Source organism: Uloborus diversus, chromosome 5, assembly GCF_026930045.1.
Source record: "Uloborus diversus isolate 005 chromosome 5, Udiv.v.3.1, whole genome shotgun sequence".
NCBI lineage: Eukaryota > Metazoa > Arthropoda > Arachnida > Araneae > Uloboridae > Uloborus > Uloborus diversus.
Genome location: NC_072735.1, coordinates 33,180,978 through 33,204,370, shown reverse-complemented (window position 1 = coordinate 33,204,370; position 23,393 = coordinate 33,180,978). Strand labels below are relative to the sequence as shown.

At 33.4% G+C, this 23,393-nt stretch overlaps 1 protein-coding gene across 1 annotated transcript in view; it reads left to right on the top strand.

The window, feature by feature from the left end:
• The window catches only part of LOC129222672 (BTB/POZ domain-containing protein 3-like), a 28,686-nt gene extending 5,616 nt beyond the window's left edge, over positions 1–23,070 (top strand). Inside the window, exon 2 of the mRNA XM_054857205.1 lies at positions 21,881–23,070. Within this exon, the coding sequence (XP_054713180.1) occupies positions 21,881–22,970 (1,090 nt within the window). The 3' untranslated portion in view covers positions 22,971–23,070. The remainder of the gene's footprint in view (positions 1–21,880) is intronic.
• Positions 23,071–23,393: the final 323 nt, after the last annotated feature.

Sequence of the window (23,393 nt, the reverse complement as noted above, 5' to 3'; positions counted from 1 at the left end):
TTTTTTTTTTAAATCTGGTTTCGATTTGGTCACTGTTTGCGATATTTAGAGAGTAAACTATTGAATCATATTAAAACTGCCAGTAATGAGAAAATGACATTAAATTAGAGTAAAAGGAAGTCATGTGATGCACACATCAGCTCGTTTAATTTGAGAATGCGGTCCATCGATGGGAACCCGATGGTCCATTCATAGCAACCGGTAACCATGAATGAACCACATGCTAAACTATTTATTAATTTTCATTCTTTATTGTGTGTATTTATCATGAAAGTGAATGTTGTTATCAAAAGAGAAATATACTGAGAAATATTTTCAATAATTAACGTGAAATTTGAGTTGTATTTTCTTTCTGAAAAAATCGAAAACTGTTATATGGACGGCAACCTTCCCCTAATCATATAGTAACTAAAGGAGACAGATAAAATAGATAATATCGATTTCAATTTTAAAACTGACGTCTTCTCTCATAATAAAGATTACTCTTTTTTTTTAGAATATCGTTATGCAAATGACATACCTTTAATCTAGGATGTAAATTAGAAAAGTTAATGTAGTTATTCCCATTTAAAACGAATTCTGAGTCCATACGCCAAAATGTTTTTTACAAAGAGCATTTGATGAAAAGAAAGAAGGAAAACAAAAATGTGAAGCAGAAAGTATTTATTAACGCTGTGGAATATGCAGAGGTTTTGATTTTGTTGAGTCATTGTTAGTTTGGGAAAAAGGCCTGTAAAGTTAAAATATTTATGGAGCTGAAACTGGGGATGTATCTAATTAAACCTTCAACATTTTTTTAAAGCAGTCAATCATATTCACACTTTTCATAAAATGAATAATCTAGAGAGACCAAAAACAATTACCTGAAGTAAATAGTAACTTTTAGCATTTAATTTTGCATACGCTCAACAGCATTACTTGGTCCTTATTTTCTCACTCGACGTTAAATCTCGGTTATCACAAATTTGCCATTTCAACTGCGCTTGCGCACGGACTTAGCTTTTTGGGCTTTCTGTTTTAAGATTTCGTGTTGCTTCTTTATATTTAGGTTGTGCTAGAGTCCCAACAAATTAATGAATGCGATTAGAGTATTTTCACAGCAATTTCGGGATACATTATATGAAACTATGGATATGAATAACTGATAATCTTTATAAAGAAAAGAGAAAAATTACACTTCAATATTTATTGGTTTGGAAATATTTATTTAACGTAAACGTAAAACACGTTATGTACTTCAAAAATGATCGGAATATTACAAATATCCGTATTTTCGGATATTTTACGTTAGGCGTAAACAGCTCAGTATTATACATTTGTATTTAGGTTGAGGGTTCGGCTTTGTATTGGAAGTGATGCTGCAGATCGAGTACACTCTTCTGAGGTTAAAAATTTGGCCCTGAAAAGGGCCTTTGTTTGATAGAAAAATCAGACTCCAAATCCATTCATAATTAAGACGCAAAACTCAATCTTTACCGAGGCGTAAAAACTAAATCAAAGAAAGCTTTGTAATTTCTAATTTTTATCTGTTCTCATCTCATATTAACAAATTTAAATGTTTTTCATAAGTTTGAGCAAGAGTTTCGAAATCAGCTAAGTCCGCACGCAAGTGCAGTTGAAATGGCAAATTTGTGATAACCGGGATTTAACGTCGAGTTATTTTCTCCTCATTCAAAAATTTTTACGGATTTTCAGATTGAACCAAAACGTATTTTTACCAACTCAAAATTTCTAAGTTCACTAGGCTTATCTCGTTGAAGGCAACCATGATTTTTTTTTCCCTGAGCAATCACGAGTTGTTTATTATCCTTACGAGACGAGAATAAGTCTATTTTGTTGTTTTTTAATATTTATTTAGTGAGTCTATTTTTCGTCGTCATGTTACAAATCGTCTGCGGTTTCTCTTCTCCCCCCTCTCTCTCTCTATCTTTTATAAGGCTTAACTCAAGCCGATTTTACATTGAGAAACGGATGTTATGCGCAAAATCCCGTTTTTTCAGGAAAAACACCTATTTACAACTCCAATAGACTATAGGAGGCGCTGTCTAATGGCGGATGAAAAAGGAAAAACAAACAAATGCCGTAACTTGTAACTTGTTTTGACGCTTAGTGAATGACATTAATTTTTCATCGCGTTTGTAGGAAGCTTTCTTTTCTATTCTTCTGAAATTACATTACACCACAAACTGTCTGAAGCCTGCAATTTACACCAATGAAAACACGTGGAATGGAATGTTTTACCTTTATCTTTAGCATTGTTAACCACCGCAAGGTATCGTATTCGAGCTCTAGAGTTGCGAATATATATGAACTCAATAGCAAAACTTCATATATAAATGAATCGATTATTGCAGAAAGGGCATAAGTAACATTTTTTTTTTCAAAATTGAGTTAGCTGTGGTTTTCCCATATTTGTATGTAGAGACATCGACTAGTGTAGCACGGAAGTCAATCCTTGTACAACAAAGCACTTTATTTAGAGGTCACACTTTTCGTTTAGTGCAGAAAGGGCATAAGTCCCTTTTTTACACTAAACTCGAAGGAAAAAATAGTAAGACGCAGTGGAAAGATCCCAGAAAAACTAGATTTTTTGGCGAAATGATGTAAACACAAATAACTCCTTTGATCTAGCATAATTTCGGTAATGGTAAATTTGTCAGTTCGGGGATTAGGGGGGAGGGGGATTCAAAATCACGGAATCGAAATGAAATTTGCTAATTTCTCAGGGTTTTTATAAACATCACTTTAGGAACTGTGAGAAAACTGTATGCTTTCAGTGAGATATACGTTGGTCAAAATAAGAACAACACTGCAAGAGACGTTTTCTAGAAATAACACCGAAGAAATTTAACAAGATTGCTGATGACTTTCCTCTGAGAGAACATTCGTTTGTCCTTTGCGACCGGAATTTTGGGACAGTAAAGCGAATGTTCAACAGATATAGCAGATTATAACCATGTGAAATCCAATCTTACTACTATTATATGTGCGAAAGTTTCTCTGTATGGATGTATGGATGTATGGATGTTTGTTACTCTTTCACGCAAAAACTACTGAACGGATTTTGATGAAACTTTACAATAATATAGCTTATGCATCAGAATAACACATAGGGTAGTTTTCGTCCCGTTATGGGGGGCAAAACCCCCTTAGGGGGGGCAATAAAACACAATTTTTGTATAAATTCTCTAATATTGGGATGAAAAAATACTTACACATATTTACATTATATGTCCATCGAAATCTCTGATTTTTCTGATGAAGATGGCACCTATTCAAAATTTCTAAGTAGAATAAAAAACGAGTTATGAGCTTTTTAGTTCCATGTTCGAAGGCTTTCCTAAACTCAATACAGTATTTAGTGTATCATCTCAACTCCCTATCGATAGCGACAATTGTTGTATTGTTGACTATCTTTGCTTTTCGTGACTGTTCAAGGCTTTTCTCAAGTCAAATCTTGAAGTAAGATTTTTGCACAAGATTGGCAAATAATATATGATTTGGCTGATCATTTTCCATTTAAACGGAACTTTAATGTAATTAATAGTTTTTATTATTATTTATGCTGATTGAACACTTACTCATTATCCAATCAACCAGCAGATCGCCAAACGTTTTGCAGAAAGATTTCCGTAGCTGATGCATATGGCAGTTTTTTCAACGTCGCTGTTTTTGAAGCCGAAGACTATGTCATAATGTTCCTCAGCTTTCACCATGTAAACAAAATATCGCCAATCAAAGAATCTTTAAAAAACTTTTTTTTACTGTGTGTTAAATAATCCAGCAACTAAATTAGGCAAATCCTTAAACAGCACAAAAACTTCTATTAATTTTCCTTTTTGCACAATTTCAAACAATCGCCAAATTTTACTACTTATTTTGGAAACATTTTGGATGAAACTCTTCAGCGCCATTTTATGGTGACCAAAAGTGTATCTCAGCACCTGGCGATAATATCTTTGTAACGAAAATTAATATCATATCGTTTTACAAAGTAAGGAAAGAAGGAGGGAGCATCATCGAAGGTATCCCAAAACGATTCCCGCAAATTCGGTAAAATCGCACCAAGAGCCCACAATGATTGAAATTTCCCAAAATAACTAAAGCAAGTATAAGGGGATTACGAGCAACTTCAATAGCAATACAGAGAAGGTTTTAGACTCCATGCTAAAAAAAAAAGTATCAACAGATTAATTTTTTTAAACAAGAGAAGAGTAATTTCATGTTTTGGAAATTTGTATATGCTTAAATATAGTGCTTTCGTTTCTAAATCAATACTATTTTGTTCTTTATACTTATTGCTATTTTACTTTTATGGGTAAGGAAGAAACTCGATTTTTAATCACGTCAAAAAGATGTGTTTCAAATTCTTTCACTTAAACCAGAAAACAAAAGCAAGTAACGATTTTTTCTCATAATTATTACTGACCCAGGCAACGCCGGGTATTTTTGCTAGTCTCTTATATGAGAAATCCTGAAATTCACCGTCAAATCTGTTGAAAACGATGAAATCTGAAACTGCTTAAACAGATGCCCTAATTTTTTTAAAATGACTTATCTCCCTAATTGAGATTTTGAAAAAAGATTCAACTGGGCGACAAATGTTTTCAATTATCAACATTCATGATGTTTAAATATTCGATAGAACACCAAAGGAACGGTTTCAGGCTAGCTATTTTAAAGACGGTTTTCAAGAGAATACTACAAAGTAACGCTTGTCTTTGCAATAGGTTCGTCAGTTTTGTCCTATTGCAAAGGATGTCAGTATGTAGAAATGTAGGCTGTTAGTTCGTCGAAATACCTTAGACAATATTGAGTATAAAGGGAAAATTTTCGTACTGTTGGAAGAAATAACAAATGTCAAGATGATTATTCAGTGCAATTTTGAACACAGTCATACTAATATGTACATCGAATTTGGTACACAAAATTAGACAAGAAGGATAGGAAAAAAGATTTCCTGGAGTATGTATTTGATGATGATGAATATGAATATAGTTTTATACAACATGTAAAACTTTTGCTTTTATCTCAATTTGTTAGTATTTATATTTTGTTTAGATTTTTTTACACCAGACTTTATTATTTCTCTACAACAAGACGAGAGAAAGTGGAAAATGCACGATGTATTTTCTTAAGATAATGAATTTATGAATACGGACTTCACAAATTATTTTAGTCACTTTGTTTTATTACTTTTTATTATCATAAATCAGTTTGAAACAAATCTGTTTCACTTGATTTACATTTTCATCACTCTAAACTAGTCTTTCAAGATATTTATTTCAGAAAGGGCATAAGTCCAAATTAAAAAAAAAATTAACTAATTTCAGTGACGAAATGAAACGTAATTTATGGTGAGGCAATGATCCTACTTGGGGCTAGATTAGTTATAAAAAATTTTGTAGAATACAATAGAAGTGAATGAAATAATCACTTTTTATTGATTCCTGAAAAGTTCCACAAGATGGACTTACGTCCTTTCTGAAATAATCGATTCAAATATGAAATTTTCAAATAACTAATTCCCAACCGTTTTTTAAAGAAAAAAATTTAATTGTACGCGTTACTAAAACTGAATAAATTTGAAATTTCACTGAATTCTTTTAAACTCTGCTGAACAGAGCTGCCATGTAGTGGGAGTCTTGTTAAGTATTTTCTTTTCCTGTAAATATTGATGGATTTGATTTGAAGTTACAGGAATCATTATTAATTTTTATTGAACTAAATTTCAAGTTCGTTGACTCACTTGAAACTCGTTTCAAATGGAAGATATTTGAATTTTTTCTCGTATCCTTGGCCCTATTAAACGGATTTTGGGTCCCAAAAAGCGAATAATATTAGGCTTGTGTAACGAGCTTTATTTTGGTTCTTTAACATTTGGTCTGAATAAGCTACTGGTCCAATTAAGCGGATTCCACTATATTTCTAAAATTGCAATGATACTAATAATTATTCTACATTGATTAAAGAACTTCTATTATTAATTTCAATTTAAAAAAATATATACCGACTTTCAGTCTACAGACATATTTTAAATTCAGTATCACATGCTGTTTCTTCTTTTTCTAGATTAGAAGTTAGGGTATAGAAAATAGTCTTAAGCTTGCCCTTTACAAAAAAATGAGATAAAACACAATGAAAAGAGAACTGTGGTATCGGCAAACATGATAAAGCAAAGATAAAATATTTAGAATGCGTCAGTTATCATTTTCAAATGCTTAGTTTAAAAATTGTAATCAAACGTTTTGCACAAAAGAAACACTTGTGAGAGTGAAAAGTATGAGATACTTAATTACGTTTTAAGTAATGGATATACCGAAATTTCACTCTTTTCCGTCTCATTTCTTGGAGAAAGCAGGCAATGAGCTCTCTGAGTGTGAAATACACGTACTGCGAAAGGATGATGTAGCTTGGTCTATTGTTTTGTCGTACCTCATGTGTTGGAAGTCCAAAACTTGTACCATCGAAGAATTTTACCGCCGGGTTTCTCAGCTAATAGACTGTGATGAGGACTTCCTTAGAAATGTCAGGAAAAGTGTGCTGCACTTTAATCCTTTTCGAAACAAAAAGTCTTGTTTCTATGATGAATGTCTTCAAAAAGTTGTTGCTTCCTTCACAGAAAAATTGCACTGGACTAATTTATCAACAGAATGGAAACTGCAAGCAGCTTCGGATTTTCTGCAATGTGCAATTGTGAAAATAACAAAGAATACTGATCCAGAAATTGAACTAATTTTTCCTCGGGGAAGCGAGGTGGAAAATCCAAGTATCACTCTGTTTCAATCACACGAAAAAGGATCAAATATTAGTTTTGGAATTAAAAAAGAAACTGGCTTTAAACTTCAAAAAACAGCTTTAGTGCGTGCTTTAGAAAACGCTGAGATACCTTTTAAAATTATATGGAAATTTCAGAAAATTGTGTCTCTAAATGATCCATTCATCATAAGTGTCCTAAAAAGTGACTGTAACTGCAAAGACTTTATTCCTCAGCTGTATCAGTCACCATATGCCTTGCATAAACTTGCCGAAGCTGGTTTAGAAACTGATCCTACAATAGAAGACAAAGACGGTTATCCAGCTTTATTTCATGCCTTAATTTGTTATAAACATCCGATAGTTTACTCCTTGTTCTTGCACGGTTGCAATGATTGCCAGAAATCCCCTGCAACGTATCGTGAACCCAATGCGGGCGTAATCACTAGTTTGAAGAATATGCGTGACGTGCTGTTCACTTTTCGATATAAACTTGACGGACCCGAATTTCAGGAAAAAAAAAACAAAAAATTCTGTCAAAAATACAAGATCTGTCGCTCTTGAATCAGTTTTTAATTAAAGTTAGCTCTGGAATTCACAATATAAAAAAAGAGAATTCTTCGGAGAATACAGATCATTCGGAGGCATCTAAAAGAAAAAGGACAATTTTGTGCATTCTCAATGCATACGAAGAATTTTTCATGTCTGGGAACGTCCTGTCAGGGAGTTCAGTTTTCAAAGACTACAAGCAAAACAAAGTTTTCTACAAGATGTTGGACTCCATTTGTGCTATGCTGTTTTTTGACAATATATTTCTCTTAAAAGATAGATTAGAAATGGAAGATAAATTCTTATATTCTGCTACAGAATCTTTCTTTTACTTAGCTGTAAGATTCGATCGCATGATTTATCCTCACTGCAGAACTCTTTGCAATTTAAGCAAAAAGCAAGTTCCAGACAATAGTTTATCTACCGATCTTGTATCCGTTTTCCTGAGAATAGTTTTCAAGGAAAAGGTCATAAACTTCAGAAATGGGTTGAAAAAAACGAAAATTAAAAAGGATAACACTTTGAAGTGCATACATGAAGATGAAATTTTTCGTACTTTCCACGATTTTCCTGAAATAAAAGATGAGATTCTTATCAGGAAGTTAAAATTTTACATAGATACTGCATTAGGAGTAAAAGTAAAAGACATGAAATCAGTCTTAGTGATTGAAAGAGCTTTGCAAGTAATTGGAGAAGATGTAGCGTCCTTGAATCATCCAGAATCAGTCCGACGGCTGCTGGCTCTTAGTATTTCAACAAAACAACTGGCAACGTTGAAGCAGCTTCGACATAAAGTATGCCATTTAGAGACGAGTTCATATTTTCTGAAGCTAAAAGCAGAGACAGATGTTAAATTATTCAGCGACATGAAACAAGAAATTTTGAAACTAAAAGAGGCGTTTACGCCAGTTATGGAGTTAAAGCGTTACAGTGTCCCTCATAGCGTCGTTAACTTCATAGGAAAGTTAATTGAGGAGGCCCATCAAAGTAAGGCTAGAGATATACAATTTCGTGGTTTTGACTTGAAAAAGATGACTGAATCTTGGAACACAGTCATACTGAAATCAAATGTTTTATGGAAAAAGGGACTTCAAATCATCATCCGAAATCATTTCTTAAGATTCAAATCTATTTTTGAAAATATCTTTCAGTACATGGAGAATTCACTGCAAGAAGATTCGTTCTGGAAAAGTAATAAAAATAACAAAGTTGATTTCGTTTCTAAAGTCAAAGAAGTTGCTTGGCCAGTGCGATTCCTGCTTACTATTTTTAATGAATCAGCAAAATTTAATATGCCTGAAAATGTAATAGAAATGTGTAAAGATGACTGGCTTCATGGTAACTGTCACACGGTAACAGATGCCAAAAGCAAAATTAAAGAATTGTTGATTTGTTCGAAAAACTTTGCCTCGTTCTTCGATATGCCCTAGGACAAGAAGTGTGAAGAACATTTTTTGATTCTTAATATAGAAAAATTCAAAAAAACTCATGCAGGTGTATTCTTTTTAACTGAAGAGGAAAAATCACAGATTAGGAATGAAGTTCCGCCCCTGGCCCGAACAGCTAGGAGAAAAGTTTTAGAATCCATAGAAACCGGAAATTTGATTGAACAAAAAGAACTTGATGATTGTTTCAATTCTCTCATGCTTTCAAAGAACAAATGTAATGACTTGAAGAAAAAATACCGTACTAACCGTGAAGCAGCAAAATGTATCGTTGAAGCTTCAGCCGACCCAGTTGAACAACTGGAAAAAGCTCTTTATGGAAACCGTGTTCAAGAGAAAATGTTTACAATGTTGGATAACGTGATGCAATTTTCAGATGAAACTAAATTACTTCTTTCAAATCTTATCGAAGGTAAAGAGAAAGAAATTCCAAATGTGAATAAATTATCTGTAATTTTAAGTAGAATTTCTGCTTTAAGACAAATACTTATTGAAGAATGTGCAGAAATTAATAACTTATGGACCGCAGCAAAAAACAAAAAAACAAAAGAATATGCAGTATATAAAATTACTCGGAGATTTATGCAAGATCCGCTAGTTCGAGCTTCTTCGGAAATGCTTTTGTTTGAAAGCATGCATTGTATCTCGGTTACTGAAGAAAAAAGCGAGGAAAAGAAAAAAATGTTGACCAAAACTTCTAAACTGTATTGTGGTGTAAATTTGCGCAACGCGCTGGCCCTTGGAAATCCAATGCTGGAAAACATTGGGCTGCTACTGGATATTGAAGATGTGCCATCGGCTTTTGTGATGAAGATGCTGCAATTGATTGAAGATGAACCATTGCTTAAACTTATGTACGAGTCGGGGTTAGATTTCTGTATGTTTCACATGATGATGAACAGCGAAGACGACGAACATGGTGCTTTACGATCCAGTATTCAAAAATGCAAAAGGTGGAAGACTGCGTGGAAATCGTATTCCTATTTAATTCCAGAAATACATGAAAATCACCCAGAGGAAAAACGAAAAGATAGTTCAATGTCACTGAACCAACAGGAAGAAATTTAGGTATCGTGACAATTTTTTTAAGGTATCCGATATAGATAACAAAACATTTTGGGTTTTTAATCTACGGCGAATTAGAACTCACGGTATAAGCATTTGAATACTAAGTGTCTGCAGTATAACATGTGTTAAGTCGAATCTTCACTTACGTTTTTTTGAAGAAAGCAATTTTCGCTCGAAACTGTCTACGGAAAACAATGATTTTGCAAATTCTATTCAGTATTGAAGCATGAAATTTGGCATGCCTGTCTTGTAAGTACTTGTGAAAGTAATAGACTGCAAATTATAAATGATAAAATATTTTTTGATTTAGAGCCTTTTTACCCAAAAAAAAAGTGACTAATTTTCCGAAAAATTTCTGGATAAAGTCACGTAATTTGTCAGAAATCTTAAAATTCTTGAAATATTTCTTATTTCTTAACCTGCGTTCCGTTTCATTTGTAGCATTTACATGTGAAATAATCTAAGGTAGAATCCATGTCAATTCAACAAGGGCTGTAACATGATGGTCACGGATTTTTGAATTTAACATATGTTAAAATTCATGAAAAATTAAGAAATACGTTTTTTTTTTATTTTGCCCTAAAAAATTCCTGGACAGAGATACAGGCCGCCAGAGATGGCGGTCCTGTCATGATTTCTCACTTGGGATTTTCGTCAAAATCTTTAAAGTACATTATCTCAGGAACGGCAGAACATATTTTGTTGCGGTTTGTTTTATGTAAAAGGATATTTTTTCTTGTTTAAAAACATATGTAACATTTTGAAATATATTATTAAGTTTTTTTTCCCACAGTCTTGTGAAAAAAAAGTTTGAAATAATGTTTTTGATTTTTCTCAAATATGACAATTTCAAAAAATTTATTTATAATTTTTTTTTTTACAGTTTATTAGTACCACTGAGCACTACGTTCCCTAAAAAGGAGAGCTTCCACTTTTTTGTTTAATAGATTTTAGAGCCATTTGAAAAATGAGGGGCTCAAAATGAGCAACCTTTTAGCGTAGCGCCGAAAGAATCGTTAAGCGCAATGACATCTTGCTCTCACTAAATTTCATATCTTTACTAATAATAAAGCTGAAAGTCTCTCTGTCCGGATCTGTCTGTCAGGATCTCACTCTGTCCGGATCTCTGTCTGTCATGATCTCTGACGCGCATAGCGCCTAGACCGTTCGGCCGATTTTCATGAAATTTGACACAGAATTAGTTTGTAGCATGGGGGTGTGTGCCTCGAAGTTTTTCGAAAATTTGATGTCATTCTTTTTCTATTCCAATTTTAAGAACAAAATTATCATAAGATGGACGAGTAAATGACGAAATTATCGTAACGCGGAACCGTAACATGGGCATAAGCCAATTGGCGAGATACGAAATTATCATAACGTGGAACCGTAACATGGGTACAAGCCAATTGGCGAGAAAATTTACCATACATTATTTGTAAATATACAGGCGAACCAAAAGACCTTTTAATTTTTCTATTACGGGCGAAGCCGTGCGGGTACCACTAGTTACTAATAATAAAGCTGAAAGTCTCTCTGTCTGGATCTCTTTCTCTATCGGATGTCTGGATCTCTCTCTGTGAGGATCTCTGTGACTGTTTTTGTGAGAATGACCCCTCTATATACTAAAAATATAAAATGAAAGAAATTGCGAAAGGATGTCTGTGGCGGGCCTGCGACCAGACATAGTATCTACAAATTTGAACTTTTGTACAAAATTACTTCCAACCCCGGGGGGTTGCACCTGGAATTTTATATTTTAAATTTCGAATTAAATTTTTTTCTACTTATTTTTTTAAACTAAATATTCACGTAAATTGCCTATTAAAAGAATGAAGGATTTCTCACACCCCTTAACATTTTTTGTCGTTCGAAAGAGGTTTTCTTTTCTGCTTCAAATACAGCTTGCTCCACTTTTCTCAATTCATTAGAACAGCCATCTAATCCCGAGAAACACACTAAGATATTCTACTATTGCTCTGAGGCGACAACATAAGGGTTTCTATTTTAGTGGAAAGCCCTTGACTCAAAATTCAAATAGCAAAATATATTACTAGGGACCACGAATTTGAAAACGACTTTTCAACCGTACCAAACTGCAGTTTTGCAGTGCTCAGGAGCCCCTTAGCACCTATAGCGGTGCAAGTTGGTACGAGTTAGTTTGGAACCCGGGAAAGGGGTGCTGTTCAAAGTGTTTTTTTTTAATATCTTGGTAATGCATATTTCTATAAAGTTTTTTTTTGTCCTCGTGTGGGAGCGGGATTGTGTTCTAATTATGAGCTTTTTACTTAAATTCTACTTTATACATGAAGGAGATTCATTTTGTTCAAAATGAAACTCGTAACCTGTTTTCTAATATTATGCTTTCTAATCGACGATTTAAACTTTTGAGAAGCAAATAAGATTCGAAGCACTCTTCGGGGGTTGGTGAGCGCCAACGAGCAGCGGGCGGAGCACCTAGTCATTACATAAAAGTCACATGATAGCTTTTTATCTCTTATTTTTTTAGTCCAAAATCTGTATTCTGATTTTAGTTGCATCGTAACCGCAACTGAAAATATTTCTGCGAATGTGATCTTCATAATTTTTTCAATTCATTCTCATGAAAAAAAAAAGATTGATGAGAACAAACAAAGAAGCAGAACAAAAGTAGCAGTAATTTGGTGGGACCTTCGTAGAAAAGTCTTGCAATAATTCTTCATTAGAGAGATCCGCGGAAATTCAGGCACTATCACATATAGGCCAAGTGCAGTGATGTGCAACTTCGGCGCTCTTACAGCACGGGCCATTTCCGCGTTACGTCGGGTGCTAAATAATTGAAAGAATATTGGTTTTTGAAGCACCCGGTGGCTTTGCCTCTTCGTATCGAGGTCGGCGGGAATCGATAAATCAAGATATTTGGGATTGAGTTTTCCTGGATTCGATTTATAAACAACAAGACGATAAGACTTCCGTTAGTTTTTTTTCACAATTTTAATGTTCTTTTTATATCTGTTCCTTAAAAAATTCCACCAATGGGGTGGATTCCTTCAGTCAAAAGTACTACTTTTAGTCATTGAAATGGATAGAATGAGCAAAAAAAAAAAAAAAAAAAACATGGACCCAGAAAATACTTTCATTTTCCCCAAATTTTTTTTAAATTAATTTTTTAAAGTGTCCAATTTTTAAAACAAGGAGTGGTCTTTATGACGTCACAAATGATGCAATTTGGCGCATCTTTCTATTACTTTTCCAGCACGTTATGAAAATCAAACAGCGAATTAAAATTGCGCTCTACGCTTGCTATCAACCATATCGTTGCCAATACACGTGCGTAACGATGCGAATTAAATATTTTGTTCTGTGAATGGCAACATTGAATGGCATTTCATCATTTGTGATGTCACACGACAGAAGTGTAAACAATGAAAGCGCACCGATTTAAGTAATTTTTGAAATATATTAAACTTAAATAAATTATTTAAAAAATGATCAGATCCTATGTTTTTAAGCATACTCTTTCAAAAAAAAAATACTTTTAAAATTTTAGAAACGACCCAATTGCTTTATTCGTAAAAGTAACAGAAGGTATGCTGCACATATGCTTCAAAATAATAATAATAAGAGAGTCACGACGAACCTCTTGAGCGCGAAAAACATGGAAGGGAGGGGGGGCTTCCGTTTCTTCTGCCAACATAGGAACAAGTTGTTAAACAACTACATAATGATACTATTAAAATAATGTGTATTTTTCATAATATAACTGCCAAACTTAAACCATCCTAGAGGGAGTGGGGCACATTCATACACTGTTTTTCAAAAGCCGGTAGTATTTAGTGAGACATACATTTTCGGGCTATTCCGAATTGACAATGTGTTTACAAACAAAACGGCGAAATATCTTGCGCCCCTTTGATAGCTTGCTTTCAACTGATGGGTGATGAAACTTTGTTGGGAACAGGTTCACCACTAGGGCTATATCTCTATGTCATTCCGTGAACTTCTCACTCATTTCATCGTCAACATACTGTCAGTGTATCTATGTGCCCCTTGTATTAATGTGCCCCATTCTCCCCTATTGCTGTTTGCTATAATATAAAATAAAGTTTTCCAATTTCAAAAAATTTGAACGCTCCCGTTAAGCTCGGGCATTTTTTTTTTTTTTTTTTTTTGAGCAATCACATTTGCTAATTTGTATTACTTGACCGTCGTTGACGTTACTTTGATGTTACTTTTCTATGTTTGTAATGCGAACTCCTCTGGTCTACGAGTCTCCACGAGCAAGTCCCTCCTCCTGGGCGATGGTGACCATGTCGACTTCATATCCTACCCTCCCGACTTAACACAATCCTCTTTTGACAAAAACCATAGACTAATAATAAGAGTAGACCGAGCTTTCCCAGACTTGCTGATGAAAAAATTGGTTCATGGATACATCATGTGACTAGAGGAAGGCTTGGCGAAAACTTTGGCAGCATGGTTGCAAGATGGCAACATTATCTATATTAATTACATATCGACATGTATTTTAAGACGTAATGTGTTTTCATTATAATTATTTTCCAGGTGCAGAGATTGAAGTTTTTCTTTTAGTTATGCATTATTTTGACATTGGTAATTAGTTTTCTATCACAGTTTTCAGTAACTTTTATTTAGTTATGCATTATTTCGACATTAGTAATTAGTTTTTGATCACACTTTTCAGTAACTTGTATTCCATTCGGAACTGCTACGTCAGCGTCGGCGTAAATGTAATGGCGTAAACGTTTTGCGTTAACGCAAAAATGTACTAATCGGTATCTTAAATTGAAATTGTTGGTAAAAATCTTACCGTTTGCCGATTCTTTTTGGGCGCTTGCATCTTTAATTGCTTAGAGAGTTATTGAAATTGAATAAAAAAAAATGCTCAATACTATTTAAACGAAAAACTCACTATATTAACAAAATGTTTACAACTTAGAATAACAAATTTACAAATCGGACTCCATAAAAAATCATTCTTCCGTGTTCCATCAATTCTATTTATTTTATTTCACAGCGGACGTTGATCGTCTGCTACGATCAACGCCCGCTGTTGCTAGGATATCCACCAGTCACATGGTTTGGTTTATGAGCAGCAAAAGGGTTGCCATAGCTCGGTCTATTCTTATTATTAGTCTATGACAAAAACAGTATCCAGCACTAAACATCCAGCATCTAACCAAGACATTCAATTGAATTTCGATGTTTTGAATACAAATTAAGCTTTTTGCAATTGCGATTGCAATAGAAGCCGTTTTTAGAAGTCAGAAACCCAACGAGTAGGGTCCTATCGCAATTCGTAGTAGCGAAAAACGTAATTTGAATTCAAGACGTCAAAATTCAAATGAATGCCAGATGCTAGAAAAAAGATGTTTTACTATTATTTTTTTTAAACATTTTAAACTCAGTTAGCTTTTATGCTAATTATGTATGAATGTATGTTTTAAAAAATTTAGGGACCCTGCATTTTATGATAAAAACCAAGTTCTTTCCATAAGATTAATAAACAGTAGGGGAATATCGGGCAAATTAAAATAGTTAAAATAACTTACTTTTTTCAAAATGAATAAATTGAAAATTTGTTTTGAAAATTACGGTTTATAAAGAAAGAACAATAAATTGTTTAATTTAACTTGTTTGAAACATTATTTTTTATTTTTGGCAGTAAATTTGTACCTTCAAAATAAGATGGAAATTTTTCACCATTTTTTTCATGGGGCAAAGTGAAAAAAATAAACATTTTTTCTAATGAAATATTTTCTATTCGATTGTTAAAGATATTTTTGATTAAATAAATGAGTGACCAAGAGAATGAATGAATAAATGTAAAGGCAAGGAAACATCAAAAGAAAAAAAAATAAATAAATAAGTTAATATATGAAAAAAAAGTAAATGAATGAATAAAATAGTGAACTAATAAGAGAATAAGTGAAAGAATAAATATGAGAGAATAAGGGAATTATTAAATGAAGGAATGTAAATGAATGCGTAAGTGGTTTGATAAAGGATTTAATTCGTAAATGAAATGAGCTATTTCATGCACTTGAATAACTTTACAAAGCTTTACAAATGCAAATTAACTTAACATTAAACAAATAAATACTGCACCGAGTATTAGTAGCTCTCAATTAATAATTAAAATATTGATAACAAGAACTTTACCATTTAATAATGACAAAAATAATTTTTGACTTACAACAAAATATTCCAATATTAGCAGTAATTTTTGAAAATGGCTTTGTATTATCATATTCTTTGATTTTAAGAGGTAATTTTTTTCTTGACTGGAATAGACTATAAGTGTTACTATATAGTTAAAATATTACTAGGTAAGTGGCACTAAAACCAAAGTAAATATTTCACCATTTCACTTTGCCCCTCTATTTCACTTTGCCCCACATTCCCCTACTTAATTTGATGTAATCAAAATCACTAAAGATACTCGTAAAAATGTTATGATAATATTTATTAAACTACATCAGTGTTTATTTCTGCTGTAGAGCAAAGTAAATTTAATGCCATATTTCACAAAGATTTTAAGTCGCCCTGAATTTTCCGCGAACTTACTTAATCCTTGAATGACTTGTGCCTCACCAACTTTAACCCGCCTGCATACTTGCTTCTATGTATCCACAAGAAACATTTAACGCTTCTACATGTTTCATACACATAAGCGCTATATTTATTACAGGCAGCTCTTTAATCGCTAATTATTAAATAGATGGATTTCTTGTGGTCCTCAAAAGTCTTCTTTGCTTAATTTAAACTTACGATTTTAACTTCAGCGAAATGTCTTTAAAATCATTATTTTTTTATGTATTTATTAAAAATTTTAATACTTAGTACCCAGTCATTTGACACTTCTCCAAGTTGACAAAATAGCGAACACGTGCGCGAATTATATCGCATCAAGTAGTTGTTCTCTGAATTTCATTGGATGAAAGGCTATAAATTCCATTAGGGTTTTGTGGGGCAAAAAGAATAATATTATTCTGCAGTTGGCGCCAAGCTTAATCATTGCAGGAAATAAGCGAACATCCTATTTTCCTAATGAATAGGTCTGATGCGTGCACGTATTAAATTTGACAGACTGTTTCAGTTGGAAAAAGATAACTTATTTGAAAAATGACTTGGGCGAAATTAGTGTTTTCCTTGGATGTACTTAGTGATTGCAATACCGGTATACCGAATACCGGTATTTCGAGTAATTTTGCAATTTCGAAATACCGGTATTTCCTGAGGTAAAATACTAGTATTTTCGGTATTAGCTGAAAATAATAAATAGTTTCAGTTAAAGAATGTTTCAATTTAACCAACTCATTATCTACTTATACTTTAAATGTACATTTCTTTCTCCATTTACAGATTTAAAATAATTGCAGTAATACTTTATGATTTTTTTAAAATACATTTGTCTCAACTGTACTAAATTTTGACAAAAACTTATTCTTGTTCGCGTAACAAATGGTAATTTTTTGTCACTAGTATTGGTTTGTTGTCCGGTCTCGCTATTTGGCTTTATACTTGGCAAGATAATATTTAATAAAATATATAGTGCCTTGAAAATTTGCATAGAGGTAAAGCTTAATCAATTGAAACATATTATTAGATCCTTATATATTATTTCTGTAGCCTGTTTTTGGTTTCTACGCCAAATTTCCCTCAATTCTTAATCGATTTCTTTGATTTACGGCTAATTTTATAGCTTATGGTGCTGGCTACTGACGAAAAATAGACCCAAGGTCTAAAAATTGTTTCTTTTAGCCGAAAAACCTGTTTTAAAGAACCAGAATAAGGTTTTCGGTCAAACTTATAACTTTAATTTGCGCTATGACCGACAGAGCTGAGTAGCTTGATCGGCAGAGCGTTCTCTTCGTAACCAGGAGAATGCGTGTTCGGACCCACGTCCGGACAATCTACAACAAAAAAAAAATTAGAGAAATATCGCGCATTACATGAACACTGAATTAAATGAATAACAACTATGAGGGAATAGAATAAATGAGAAGGAAATGCTCTTTGCTGATATGAAAACATTCAGTGATTTTGTGCTAAATTACTTCAAAATTGCAAGTGTTTTTTTTTTTTTTTTTTGAAGCTTTGGCTCTGGAAAGAAAATTAAAGCATAATGTAAGCGAAAATATAAGTAACAGGTTTAAGATTTCAGACTACAATAGAATTGTTTTTTGTTCAGAAAAAAAATAATAAATCGTATATTGAAATATATATTCTTCTAATGAGTTTTTAACTCTTTGTACAAATAAATAAAATACTACCTCAATTTGAAGGGTAAAATATATATTCTTTCTTCTTTTTGCTAAAAAACAAATAGCTTATCACATTTTTACTACATTCGAAAAGCTACGCTTAAAAAAGAGCATAGTTCAATTTATTTTGTATTTTAACCGTGCTGTTAAATGATGAACACGTGCTGCCATCTAAGTTATAACGGTTTAAGCAGCCTGCGATAACAAATTGTAAAAATTTTCAAAAATAAAAACATTTTTCTTCAATATCTTATCTTATATATTAATCCCCTCTCATTTTAAAACTTATCAGGCTGGCCAATGACGAAAAAAAGACTTACGGTCGAAAATTCAAGTTTTCGAAATCGCCTCTTGCTGTTTCAAAACCTTGATGCTGCCTGTAGTTCTTATGCATTTTTTAAAGCAAAGTTCTAATGCAGTTTTCCATTTTTTACGTCGCTTTCGGCAAAAAAAAAAAAAAAAAGCCTTTGTGTGTGTTCATATTTTAATAAAGCTTAACAGCACTGGACTTAGTTGTTCGGTTTAATTGATAAGTTTTTTTCGGTAGAGCGTTCGGCTATAAACTATCTGAACTTCGGGCAAGCTTGGGCTGTCCGACATAATATCAAATTTATATTACTATTACGCATTACATGTGCTCATAATATACACACCTAATTAAATAAATGCAGTGGGAATGCTACTTGCTGTTTCGACTCCTTTATGCAGGCTACAGTTATCATTCGGATAAGTTGATTGTTAATCGAACTGTGTTCTTTGACTACATCCATACCACTCAACATAATGTAAGCATAAAAAAGTATTAGATTTACCTAAAGAAATCCTTTTTGTGCAGAAAAACATTTTTATTGTATGCTAAAATGTAGATGTTTCTAATAGCAGTGTTCGACCTTTTGTACAAATGAAAAAATACTACGCCCGATTAAAACTACGAGTTTCACTCAGTAAACCTTTAATTTTTTATTCGCGCGAATACGATATAAAGCATTAAAAGTATTATCAACTTCTTTAGCAAGAAGTTATTTTCTACTCCTCTGCTTTCTGCTGAAAAAAAATGCATTTTGTCTACGTTCGAAAAATTACACTTAAGAACGGACTCAGTTCAACTGGTTTTGGTTTGGAATTTTAAGTGTTCGATTAAAAGAGAAACATGTGAGGGCATTTAAGCCGTAACGGTTAAAGCAACCTTCTATGTGAAATAGTTCAATATTCAAAGATAAAAACACTTATTTTCAATCAAATTTATTACTTCTCTAGAATGTTTGTTTCAATCGCTACGTGAGATCTTCGTCATTCTTTAATCAAATTTCATGCTTTGCGAATAATTTTAAATCGTATCATGCTGGTTAATGACAAAACACAAATGCATGATCTTATTATTATTTTTTTTTTTTTTTGGCAAAAAGCTTTTTTGCTGTTTTTTACTACGCATTCCTTCAATGAATAGCTTTCGAAAAGGAAGGCGCAATTGCTAGGTTTGTTAGGGTGTCGGGCTGTTAGTCAGAATGGCGCCAATTCGAATACGTGCCAATAAATATCTCTTTAATGTTTCTTTTTTTCACGTCAGATGCTGACATGTGCAGGACTGTATTTGCCACAACCTGTTTTTTCACATGCACAATTATTGCTTTTTCACGAGTCACCCCTAAGCCACACTTTTAATGACATTTATGTTTGCATTGAAAATATGTACGATTATAAGGGGAGCTGTGATCAAATTATCACAACGTTGTATTTAACGAGGTTTTGTTACTGATGTCTTTAAATTACATGCCTTCTCTTCTGCGCTTACTTTTTTTTCGGTTCTTCTTCATAATGTTCTTCTTTTGAAATCCTTAAAGAGCGAAATGCCTTATGAAACGATTTGAAGCACAGTGCGGAGTTCCGCACGGGTAGACTAGTATTTACATAATTATAATTAAAAAGAATTTTGAAAAGAATGAAAACGGATAGGAGAAATTAACAAGATCAAATTTAATCAAGTTTAGGCAAGTTTAGGGTAGACCGGTGCACGTTTACGCATTGGGTACGTTTACGCAGAGCATGTGTTTTCGAAAACGAGTTATAACTGGGTAGCCAACTGTTATAGCAGAATGATGCTGCTCCCTAGCAAATATTCTCTCAAGTTTTTGAGCATCAGTCGAGCTTCGGTATAGCATGCGGATAGGAAAACCTGTTTTCTACCAAGCCGAGTAAATTTTGTGTTGATAGTTTTGAAGCTTATTGTGCATGAATAATACTTTGCTAAAAACAAATAAACACATAAAATATAATAGAATTTTACCCTTTTTTGAGAACTGTATTTGTATGGGCAGAAAAGTTATTAAATTTAAAAAATAAATAAATCCAAACTTGCCGATGGGGCACGCTTACGCATTTTCATCGGGGCATGTTTACGCACGTTCTTACTGTGTTTTACTACTGTCTTACTTCTAAACCGGGCTTTTAGAAGTAAGGCAGACGATTTTTTTGCTCTGTACTGTTTCAAACATAGACTAATAATAAGACTAGACCGAGCTTTCTCATTCTTGCTGATGAAGAATATTGGTTCATAGATGTATCATGTGACTGGTGGAAGGGCTTGGCGAAGACTTTGGCAGCATGGTTGCTAGATGAAAATATTATCTATAGTTTGGCACTCGACATGTATGTTAAGACGTAATGTGTTTTCATTACAATTTTTTTCCAGATGTTGAGATTGAACTGTTTTTCTTTTAGTTATACATTATTTTGATATTAGTAATTAGTTTTTGATCACAGTGTTCAGTAACTTTTATTTCATTCGGAACTGCTACGTCAGCGTTGGCGTAAACGTTTTGCGTCAAGGCAAAAATGTACTAATCGGTATCTTAAATTGAAATTGTAGGTGAAAATATTACCGTTTGCCGATTCTTTTTGAGCGCTTGCATCTTTAATTGCTTAGAGAGTTATTGAAATTGAATAAAGAAAATGCACAGTACTATCTAAACGAAAAACTCACTATATTAACAAAATTTTTACAACTTAGAATAACAAATTTACAAATCGGACTCCATAAAAAATCATTCTTCCGTGTTCCATCAATTCAATTTATTTTATTTATTGTTGATCGTCTGCTACGATCAACGCCCGCTGTTGCTAGGATATCCACCAGTCACATGGTTTGGTTTATGAGCAGCATAAGGGCTCATAACCAAACCATCTCGGTCTGTTCTTATTATTAGTCTATGGTTTCAAACCTTTAGTATGTTCAGGTTATTTAATTTTAAAAATAACCATTCATTTTAAATTGAGTAAAAGATTCGTGTATTATAGCTTATAATCATAGAGTGATGTCTTCATGCTTGTTCAGCTTTAACTTTATACACTATTCAGTCTCTGATATATTTTCTTTATTTTAAAGATGGTAAGACATTACGTTCAAACAGAACCACGTTAGATGTCAAAATAATGAGAACGGTTACCGTTTGTTTATTTATCATCTGCTGTGCTTTGAATTTAATTTTTCTTTTTTTTTTTTTATCGTCAGCAATGCATAAAATTCTACTTAGTATCTATTTTTATTTATCGTATGCGCTTTTTATTTGTTTTTTGTAATGGCTAAAGAAATGCTCCATTAAGAAATGTATTATTTTTTCCATCCTCTCTATAATGTACTTCAACACTTTCAATATATCTGAGAAAAATGTCCAGTGTAAGTCAATAGATATTTTTCTGAACAGCATTTACTTAATGCAGCTCACAGAGAAGTCAAAATGTTTTCCACTTGCATTTTTATGAATAACTATACATTTTTAAATTATTTTTCTTTTTAAATAGGTATGCGTATACAGATACGCTTAACCTGTCGACAGTTGAAGATGCCATGCTCACAGCTTACGCCGCCAAAAAGTACCTCTTGCCTCATCTACTAAGGGAATGCTTTGTTTTCATCGAATCTCACGTGTCTCCCAAGAACGTCTGCCAGGTCTACGAATTCGCCACCGTCCTCGAAGCACATCACCTCATCTACGAATGCCTCAACATCATCGACAGACAGACTCACCACGTCCTCACGTGCAGCACATTTCCAGCAGTGTCGGTGTCCACCTTGGAGACCATCGTGGGCAGGCCGTACTTGAACATCTACTCGGAGTTTTCTTTATACTCCGCAGTTCATCTGTGGGCAGAAGAAGAATGCAAGAGACGAAACGTTGAAATTGAGATGGAAAATCTTCGAATAGTCTTGGACAGTGTGTTGCCACACGTTCGATTTCTCGCTATGACGGCGGAGGAATTTTGCAAAGGTCCTGCCAAGAATGGACTGTTATCTAAAGATGAGTGTTATGCCATTTTCATGAATCTTGCCATTCCGGGAATTGTTCCCATGCCCAAAGGACTATCCTCAGATATGACGAAACGGACTGTACCACCAGACTTTTTCGTTGCTTCTAGATTCAAACCAACAGGATTCCATTCTCCTGTACGACCAATCAGGGTTTGCGGTATCCGCTTCACAGTCACCAATCACGATATTTTCTTAGTTGGGGTCGGGTTTCCCGTGAGACTGGACACAAATTACTTCTCAGTTCGGCAACCAAAGTTTGAAGGGAACCTCCGTTTCATGTACAAGATACAGGAAGACAAGATCGAACGAGAAGATATGAACGTCAGCTTCAACCTCGCCAGAGACAAAGATGTCAGGTTGCGGTTACGGAAAACATATTACGTCAGGAAGGGGATCGAGTGCGAACTTGAACTACATGTAAATTCCATGCTGGCCGAGGACGTGGTCATTCCTAATATGCGAAACAGAAAAAAAGACGATACAGTTGATGGCATTACTTTTCATTTTCATCAGTTTAATCGAGGTCAAGCAAATAATGCTTCTGAAACAATGGAATTTTCCGAGATCTATTACTATTTCTGAAGATGGTGTTTGTAAAAGTTAAGTTTGCCAACTTTAAAAAAATATTTGTCATTTGGAAAATTTAGCCTTAAGTGAATTTGGCTAGGGAATTTTATTTAAAACGAGCATTTCCTTGACAGGAGATCAAACAAAGTAATAAGTTATAAGAATCACTATTTCTTGTTATTTAAAATGTTATTCCTTGCTACTATAGCTGAAGAACATTTATGCCGATAGCAACTTGTAACAGTACAAGAATTGTATACAGTTTTTAATGCTTTTAAACTATCCACGTTCCATACAAAAAACAATATTTTTTTTCTCATGGTTTTCATTGCATATGCTGTCCTAGCATTTTGAATGTCGAAATATATGCTACTAGTTTTGTACAGTGTTTGCAAATGTTGCAAAACTATATTTTAAAAACTATGAAATTTTATAATT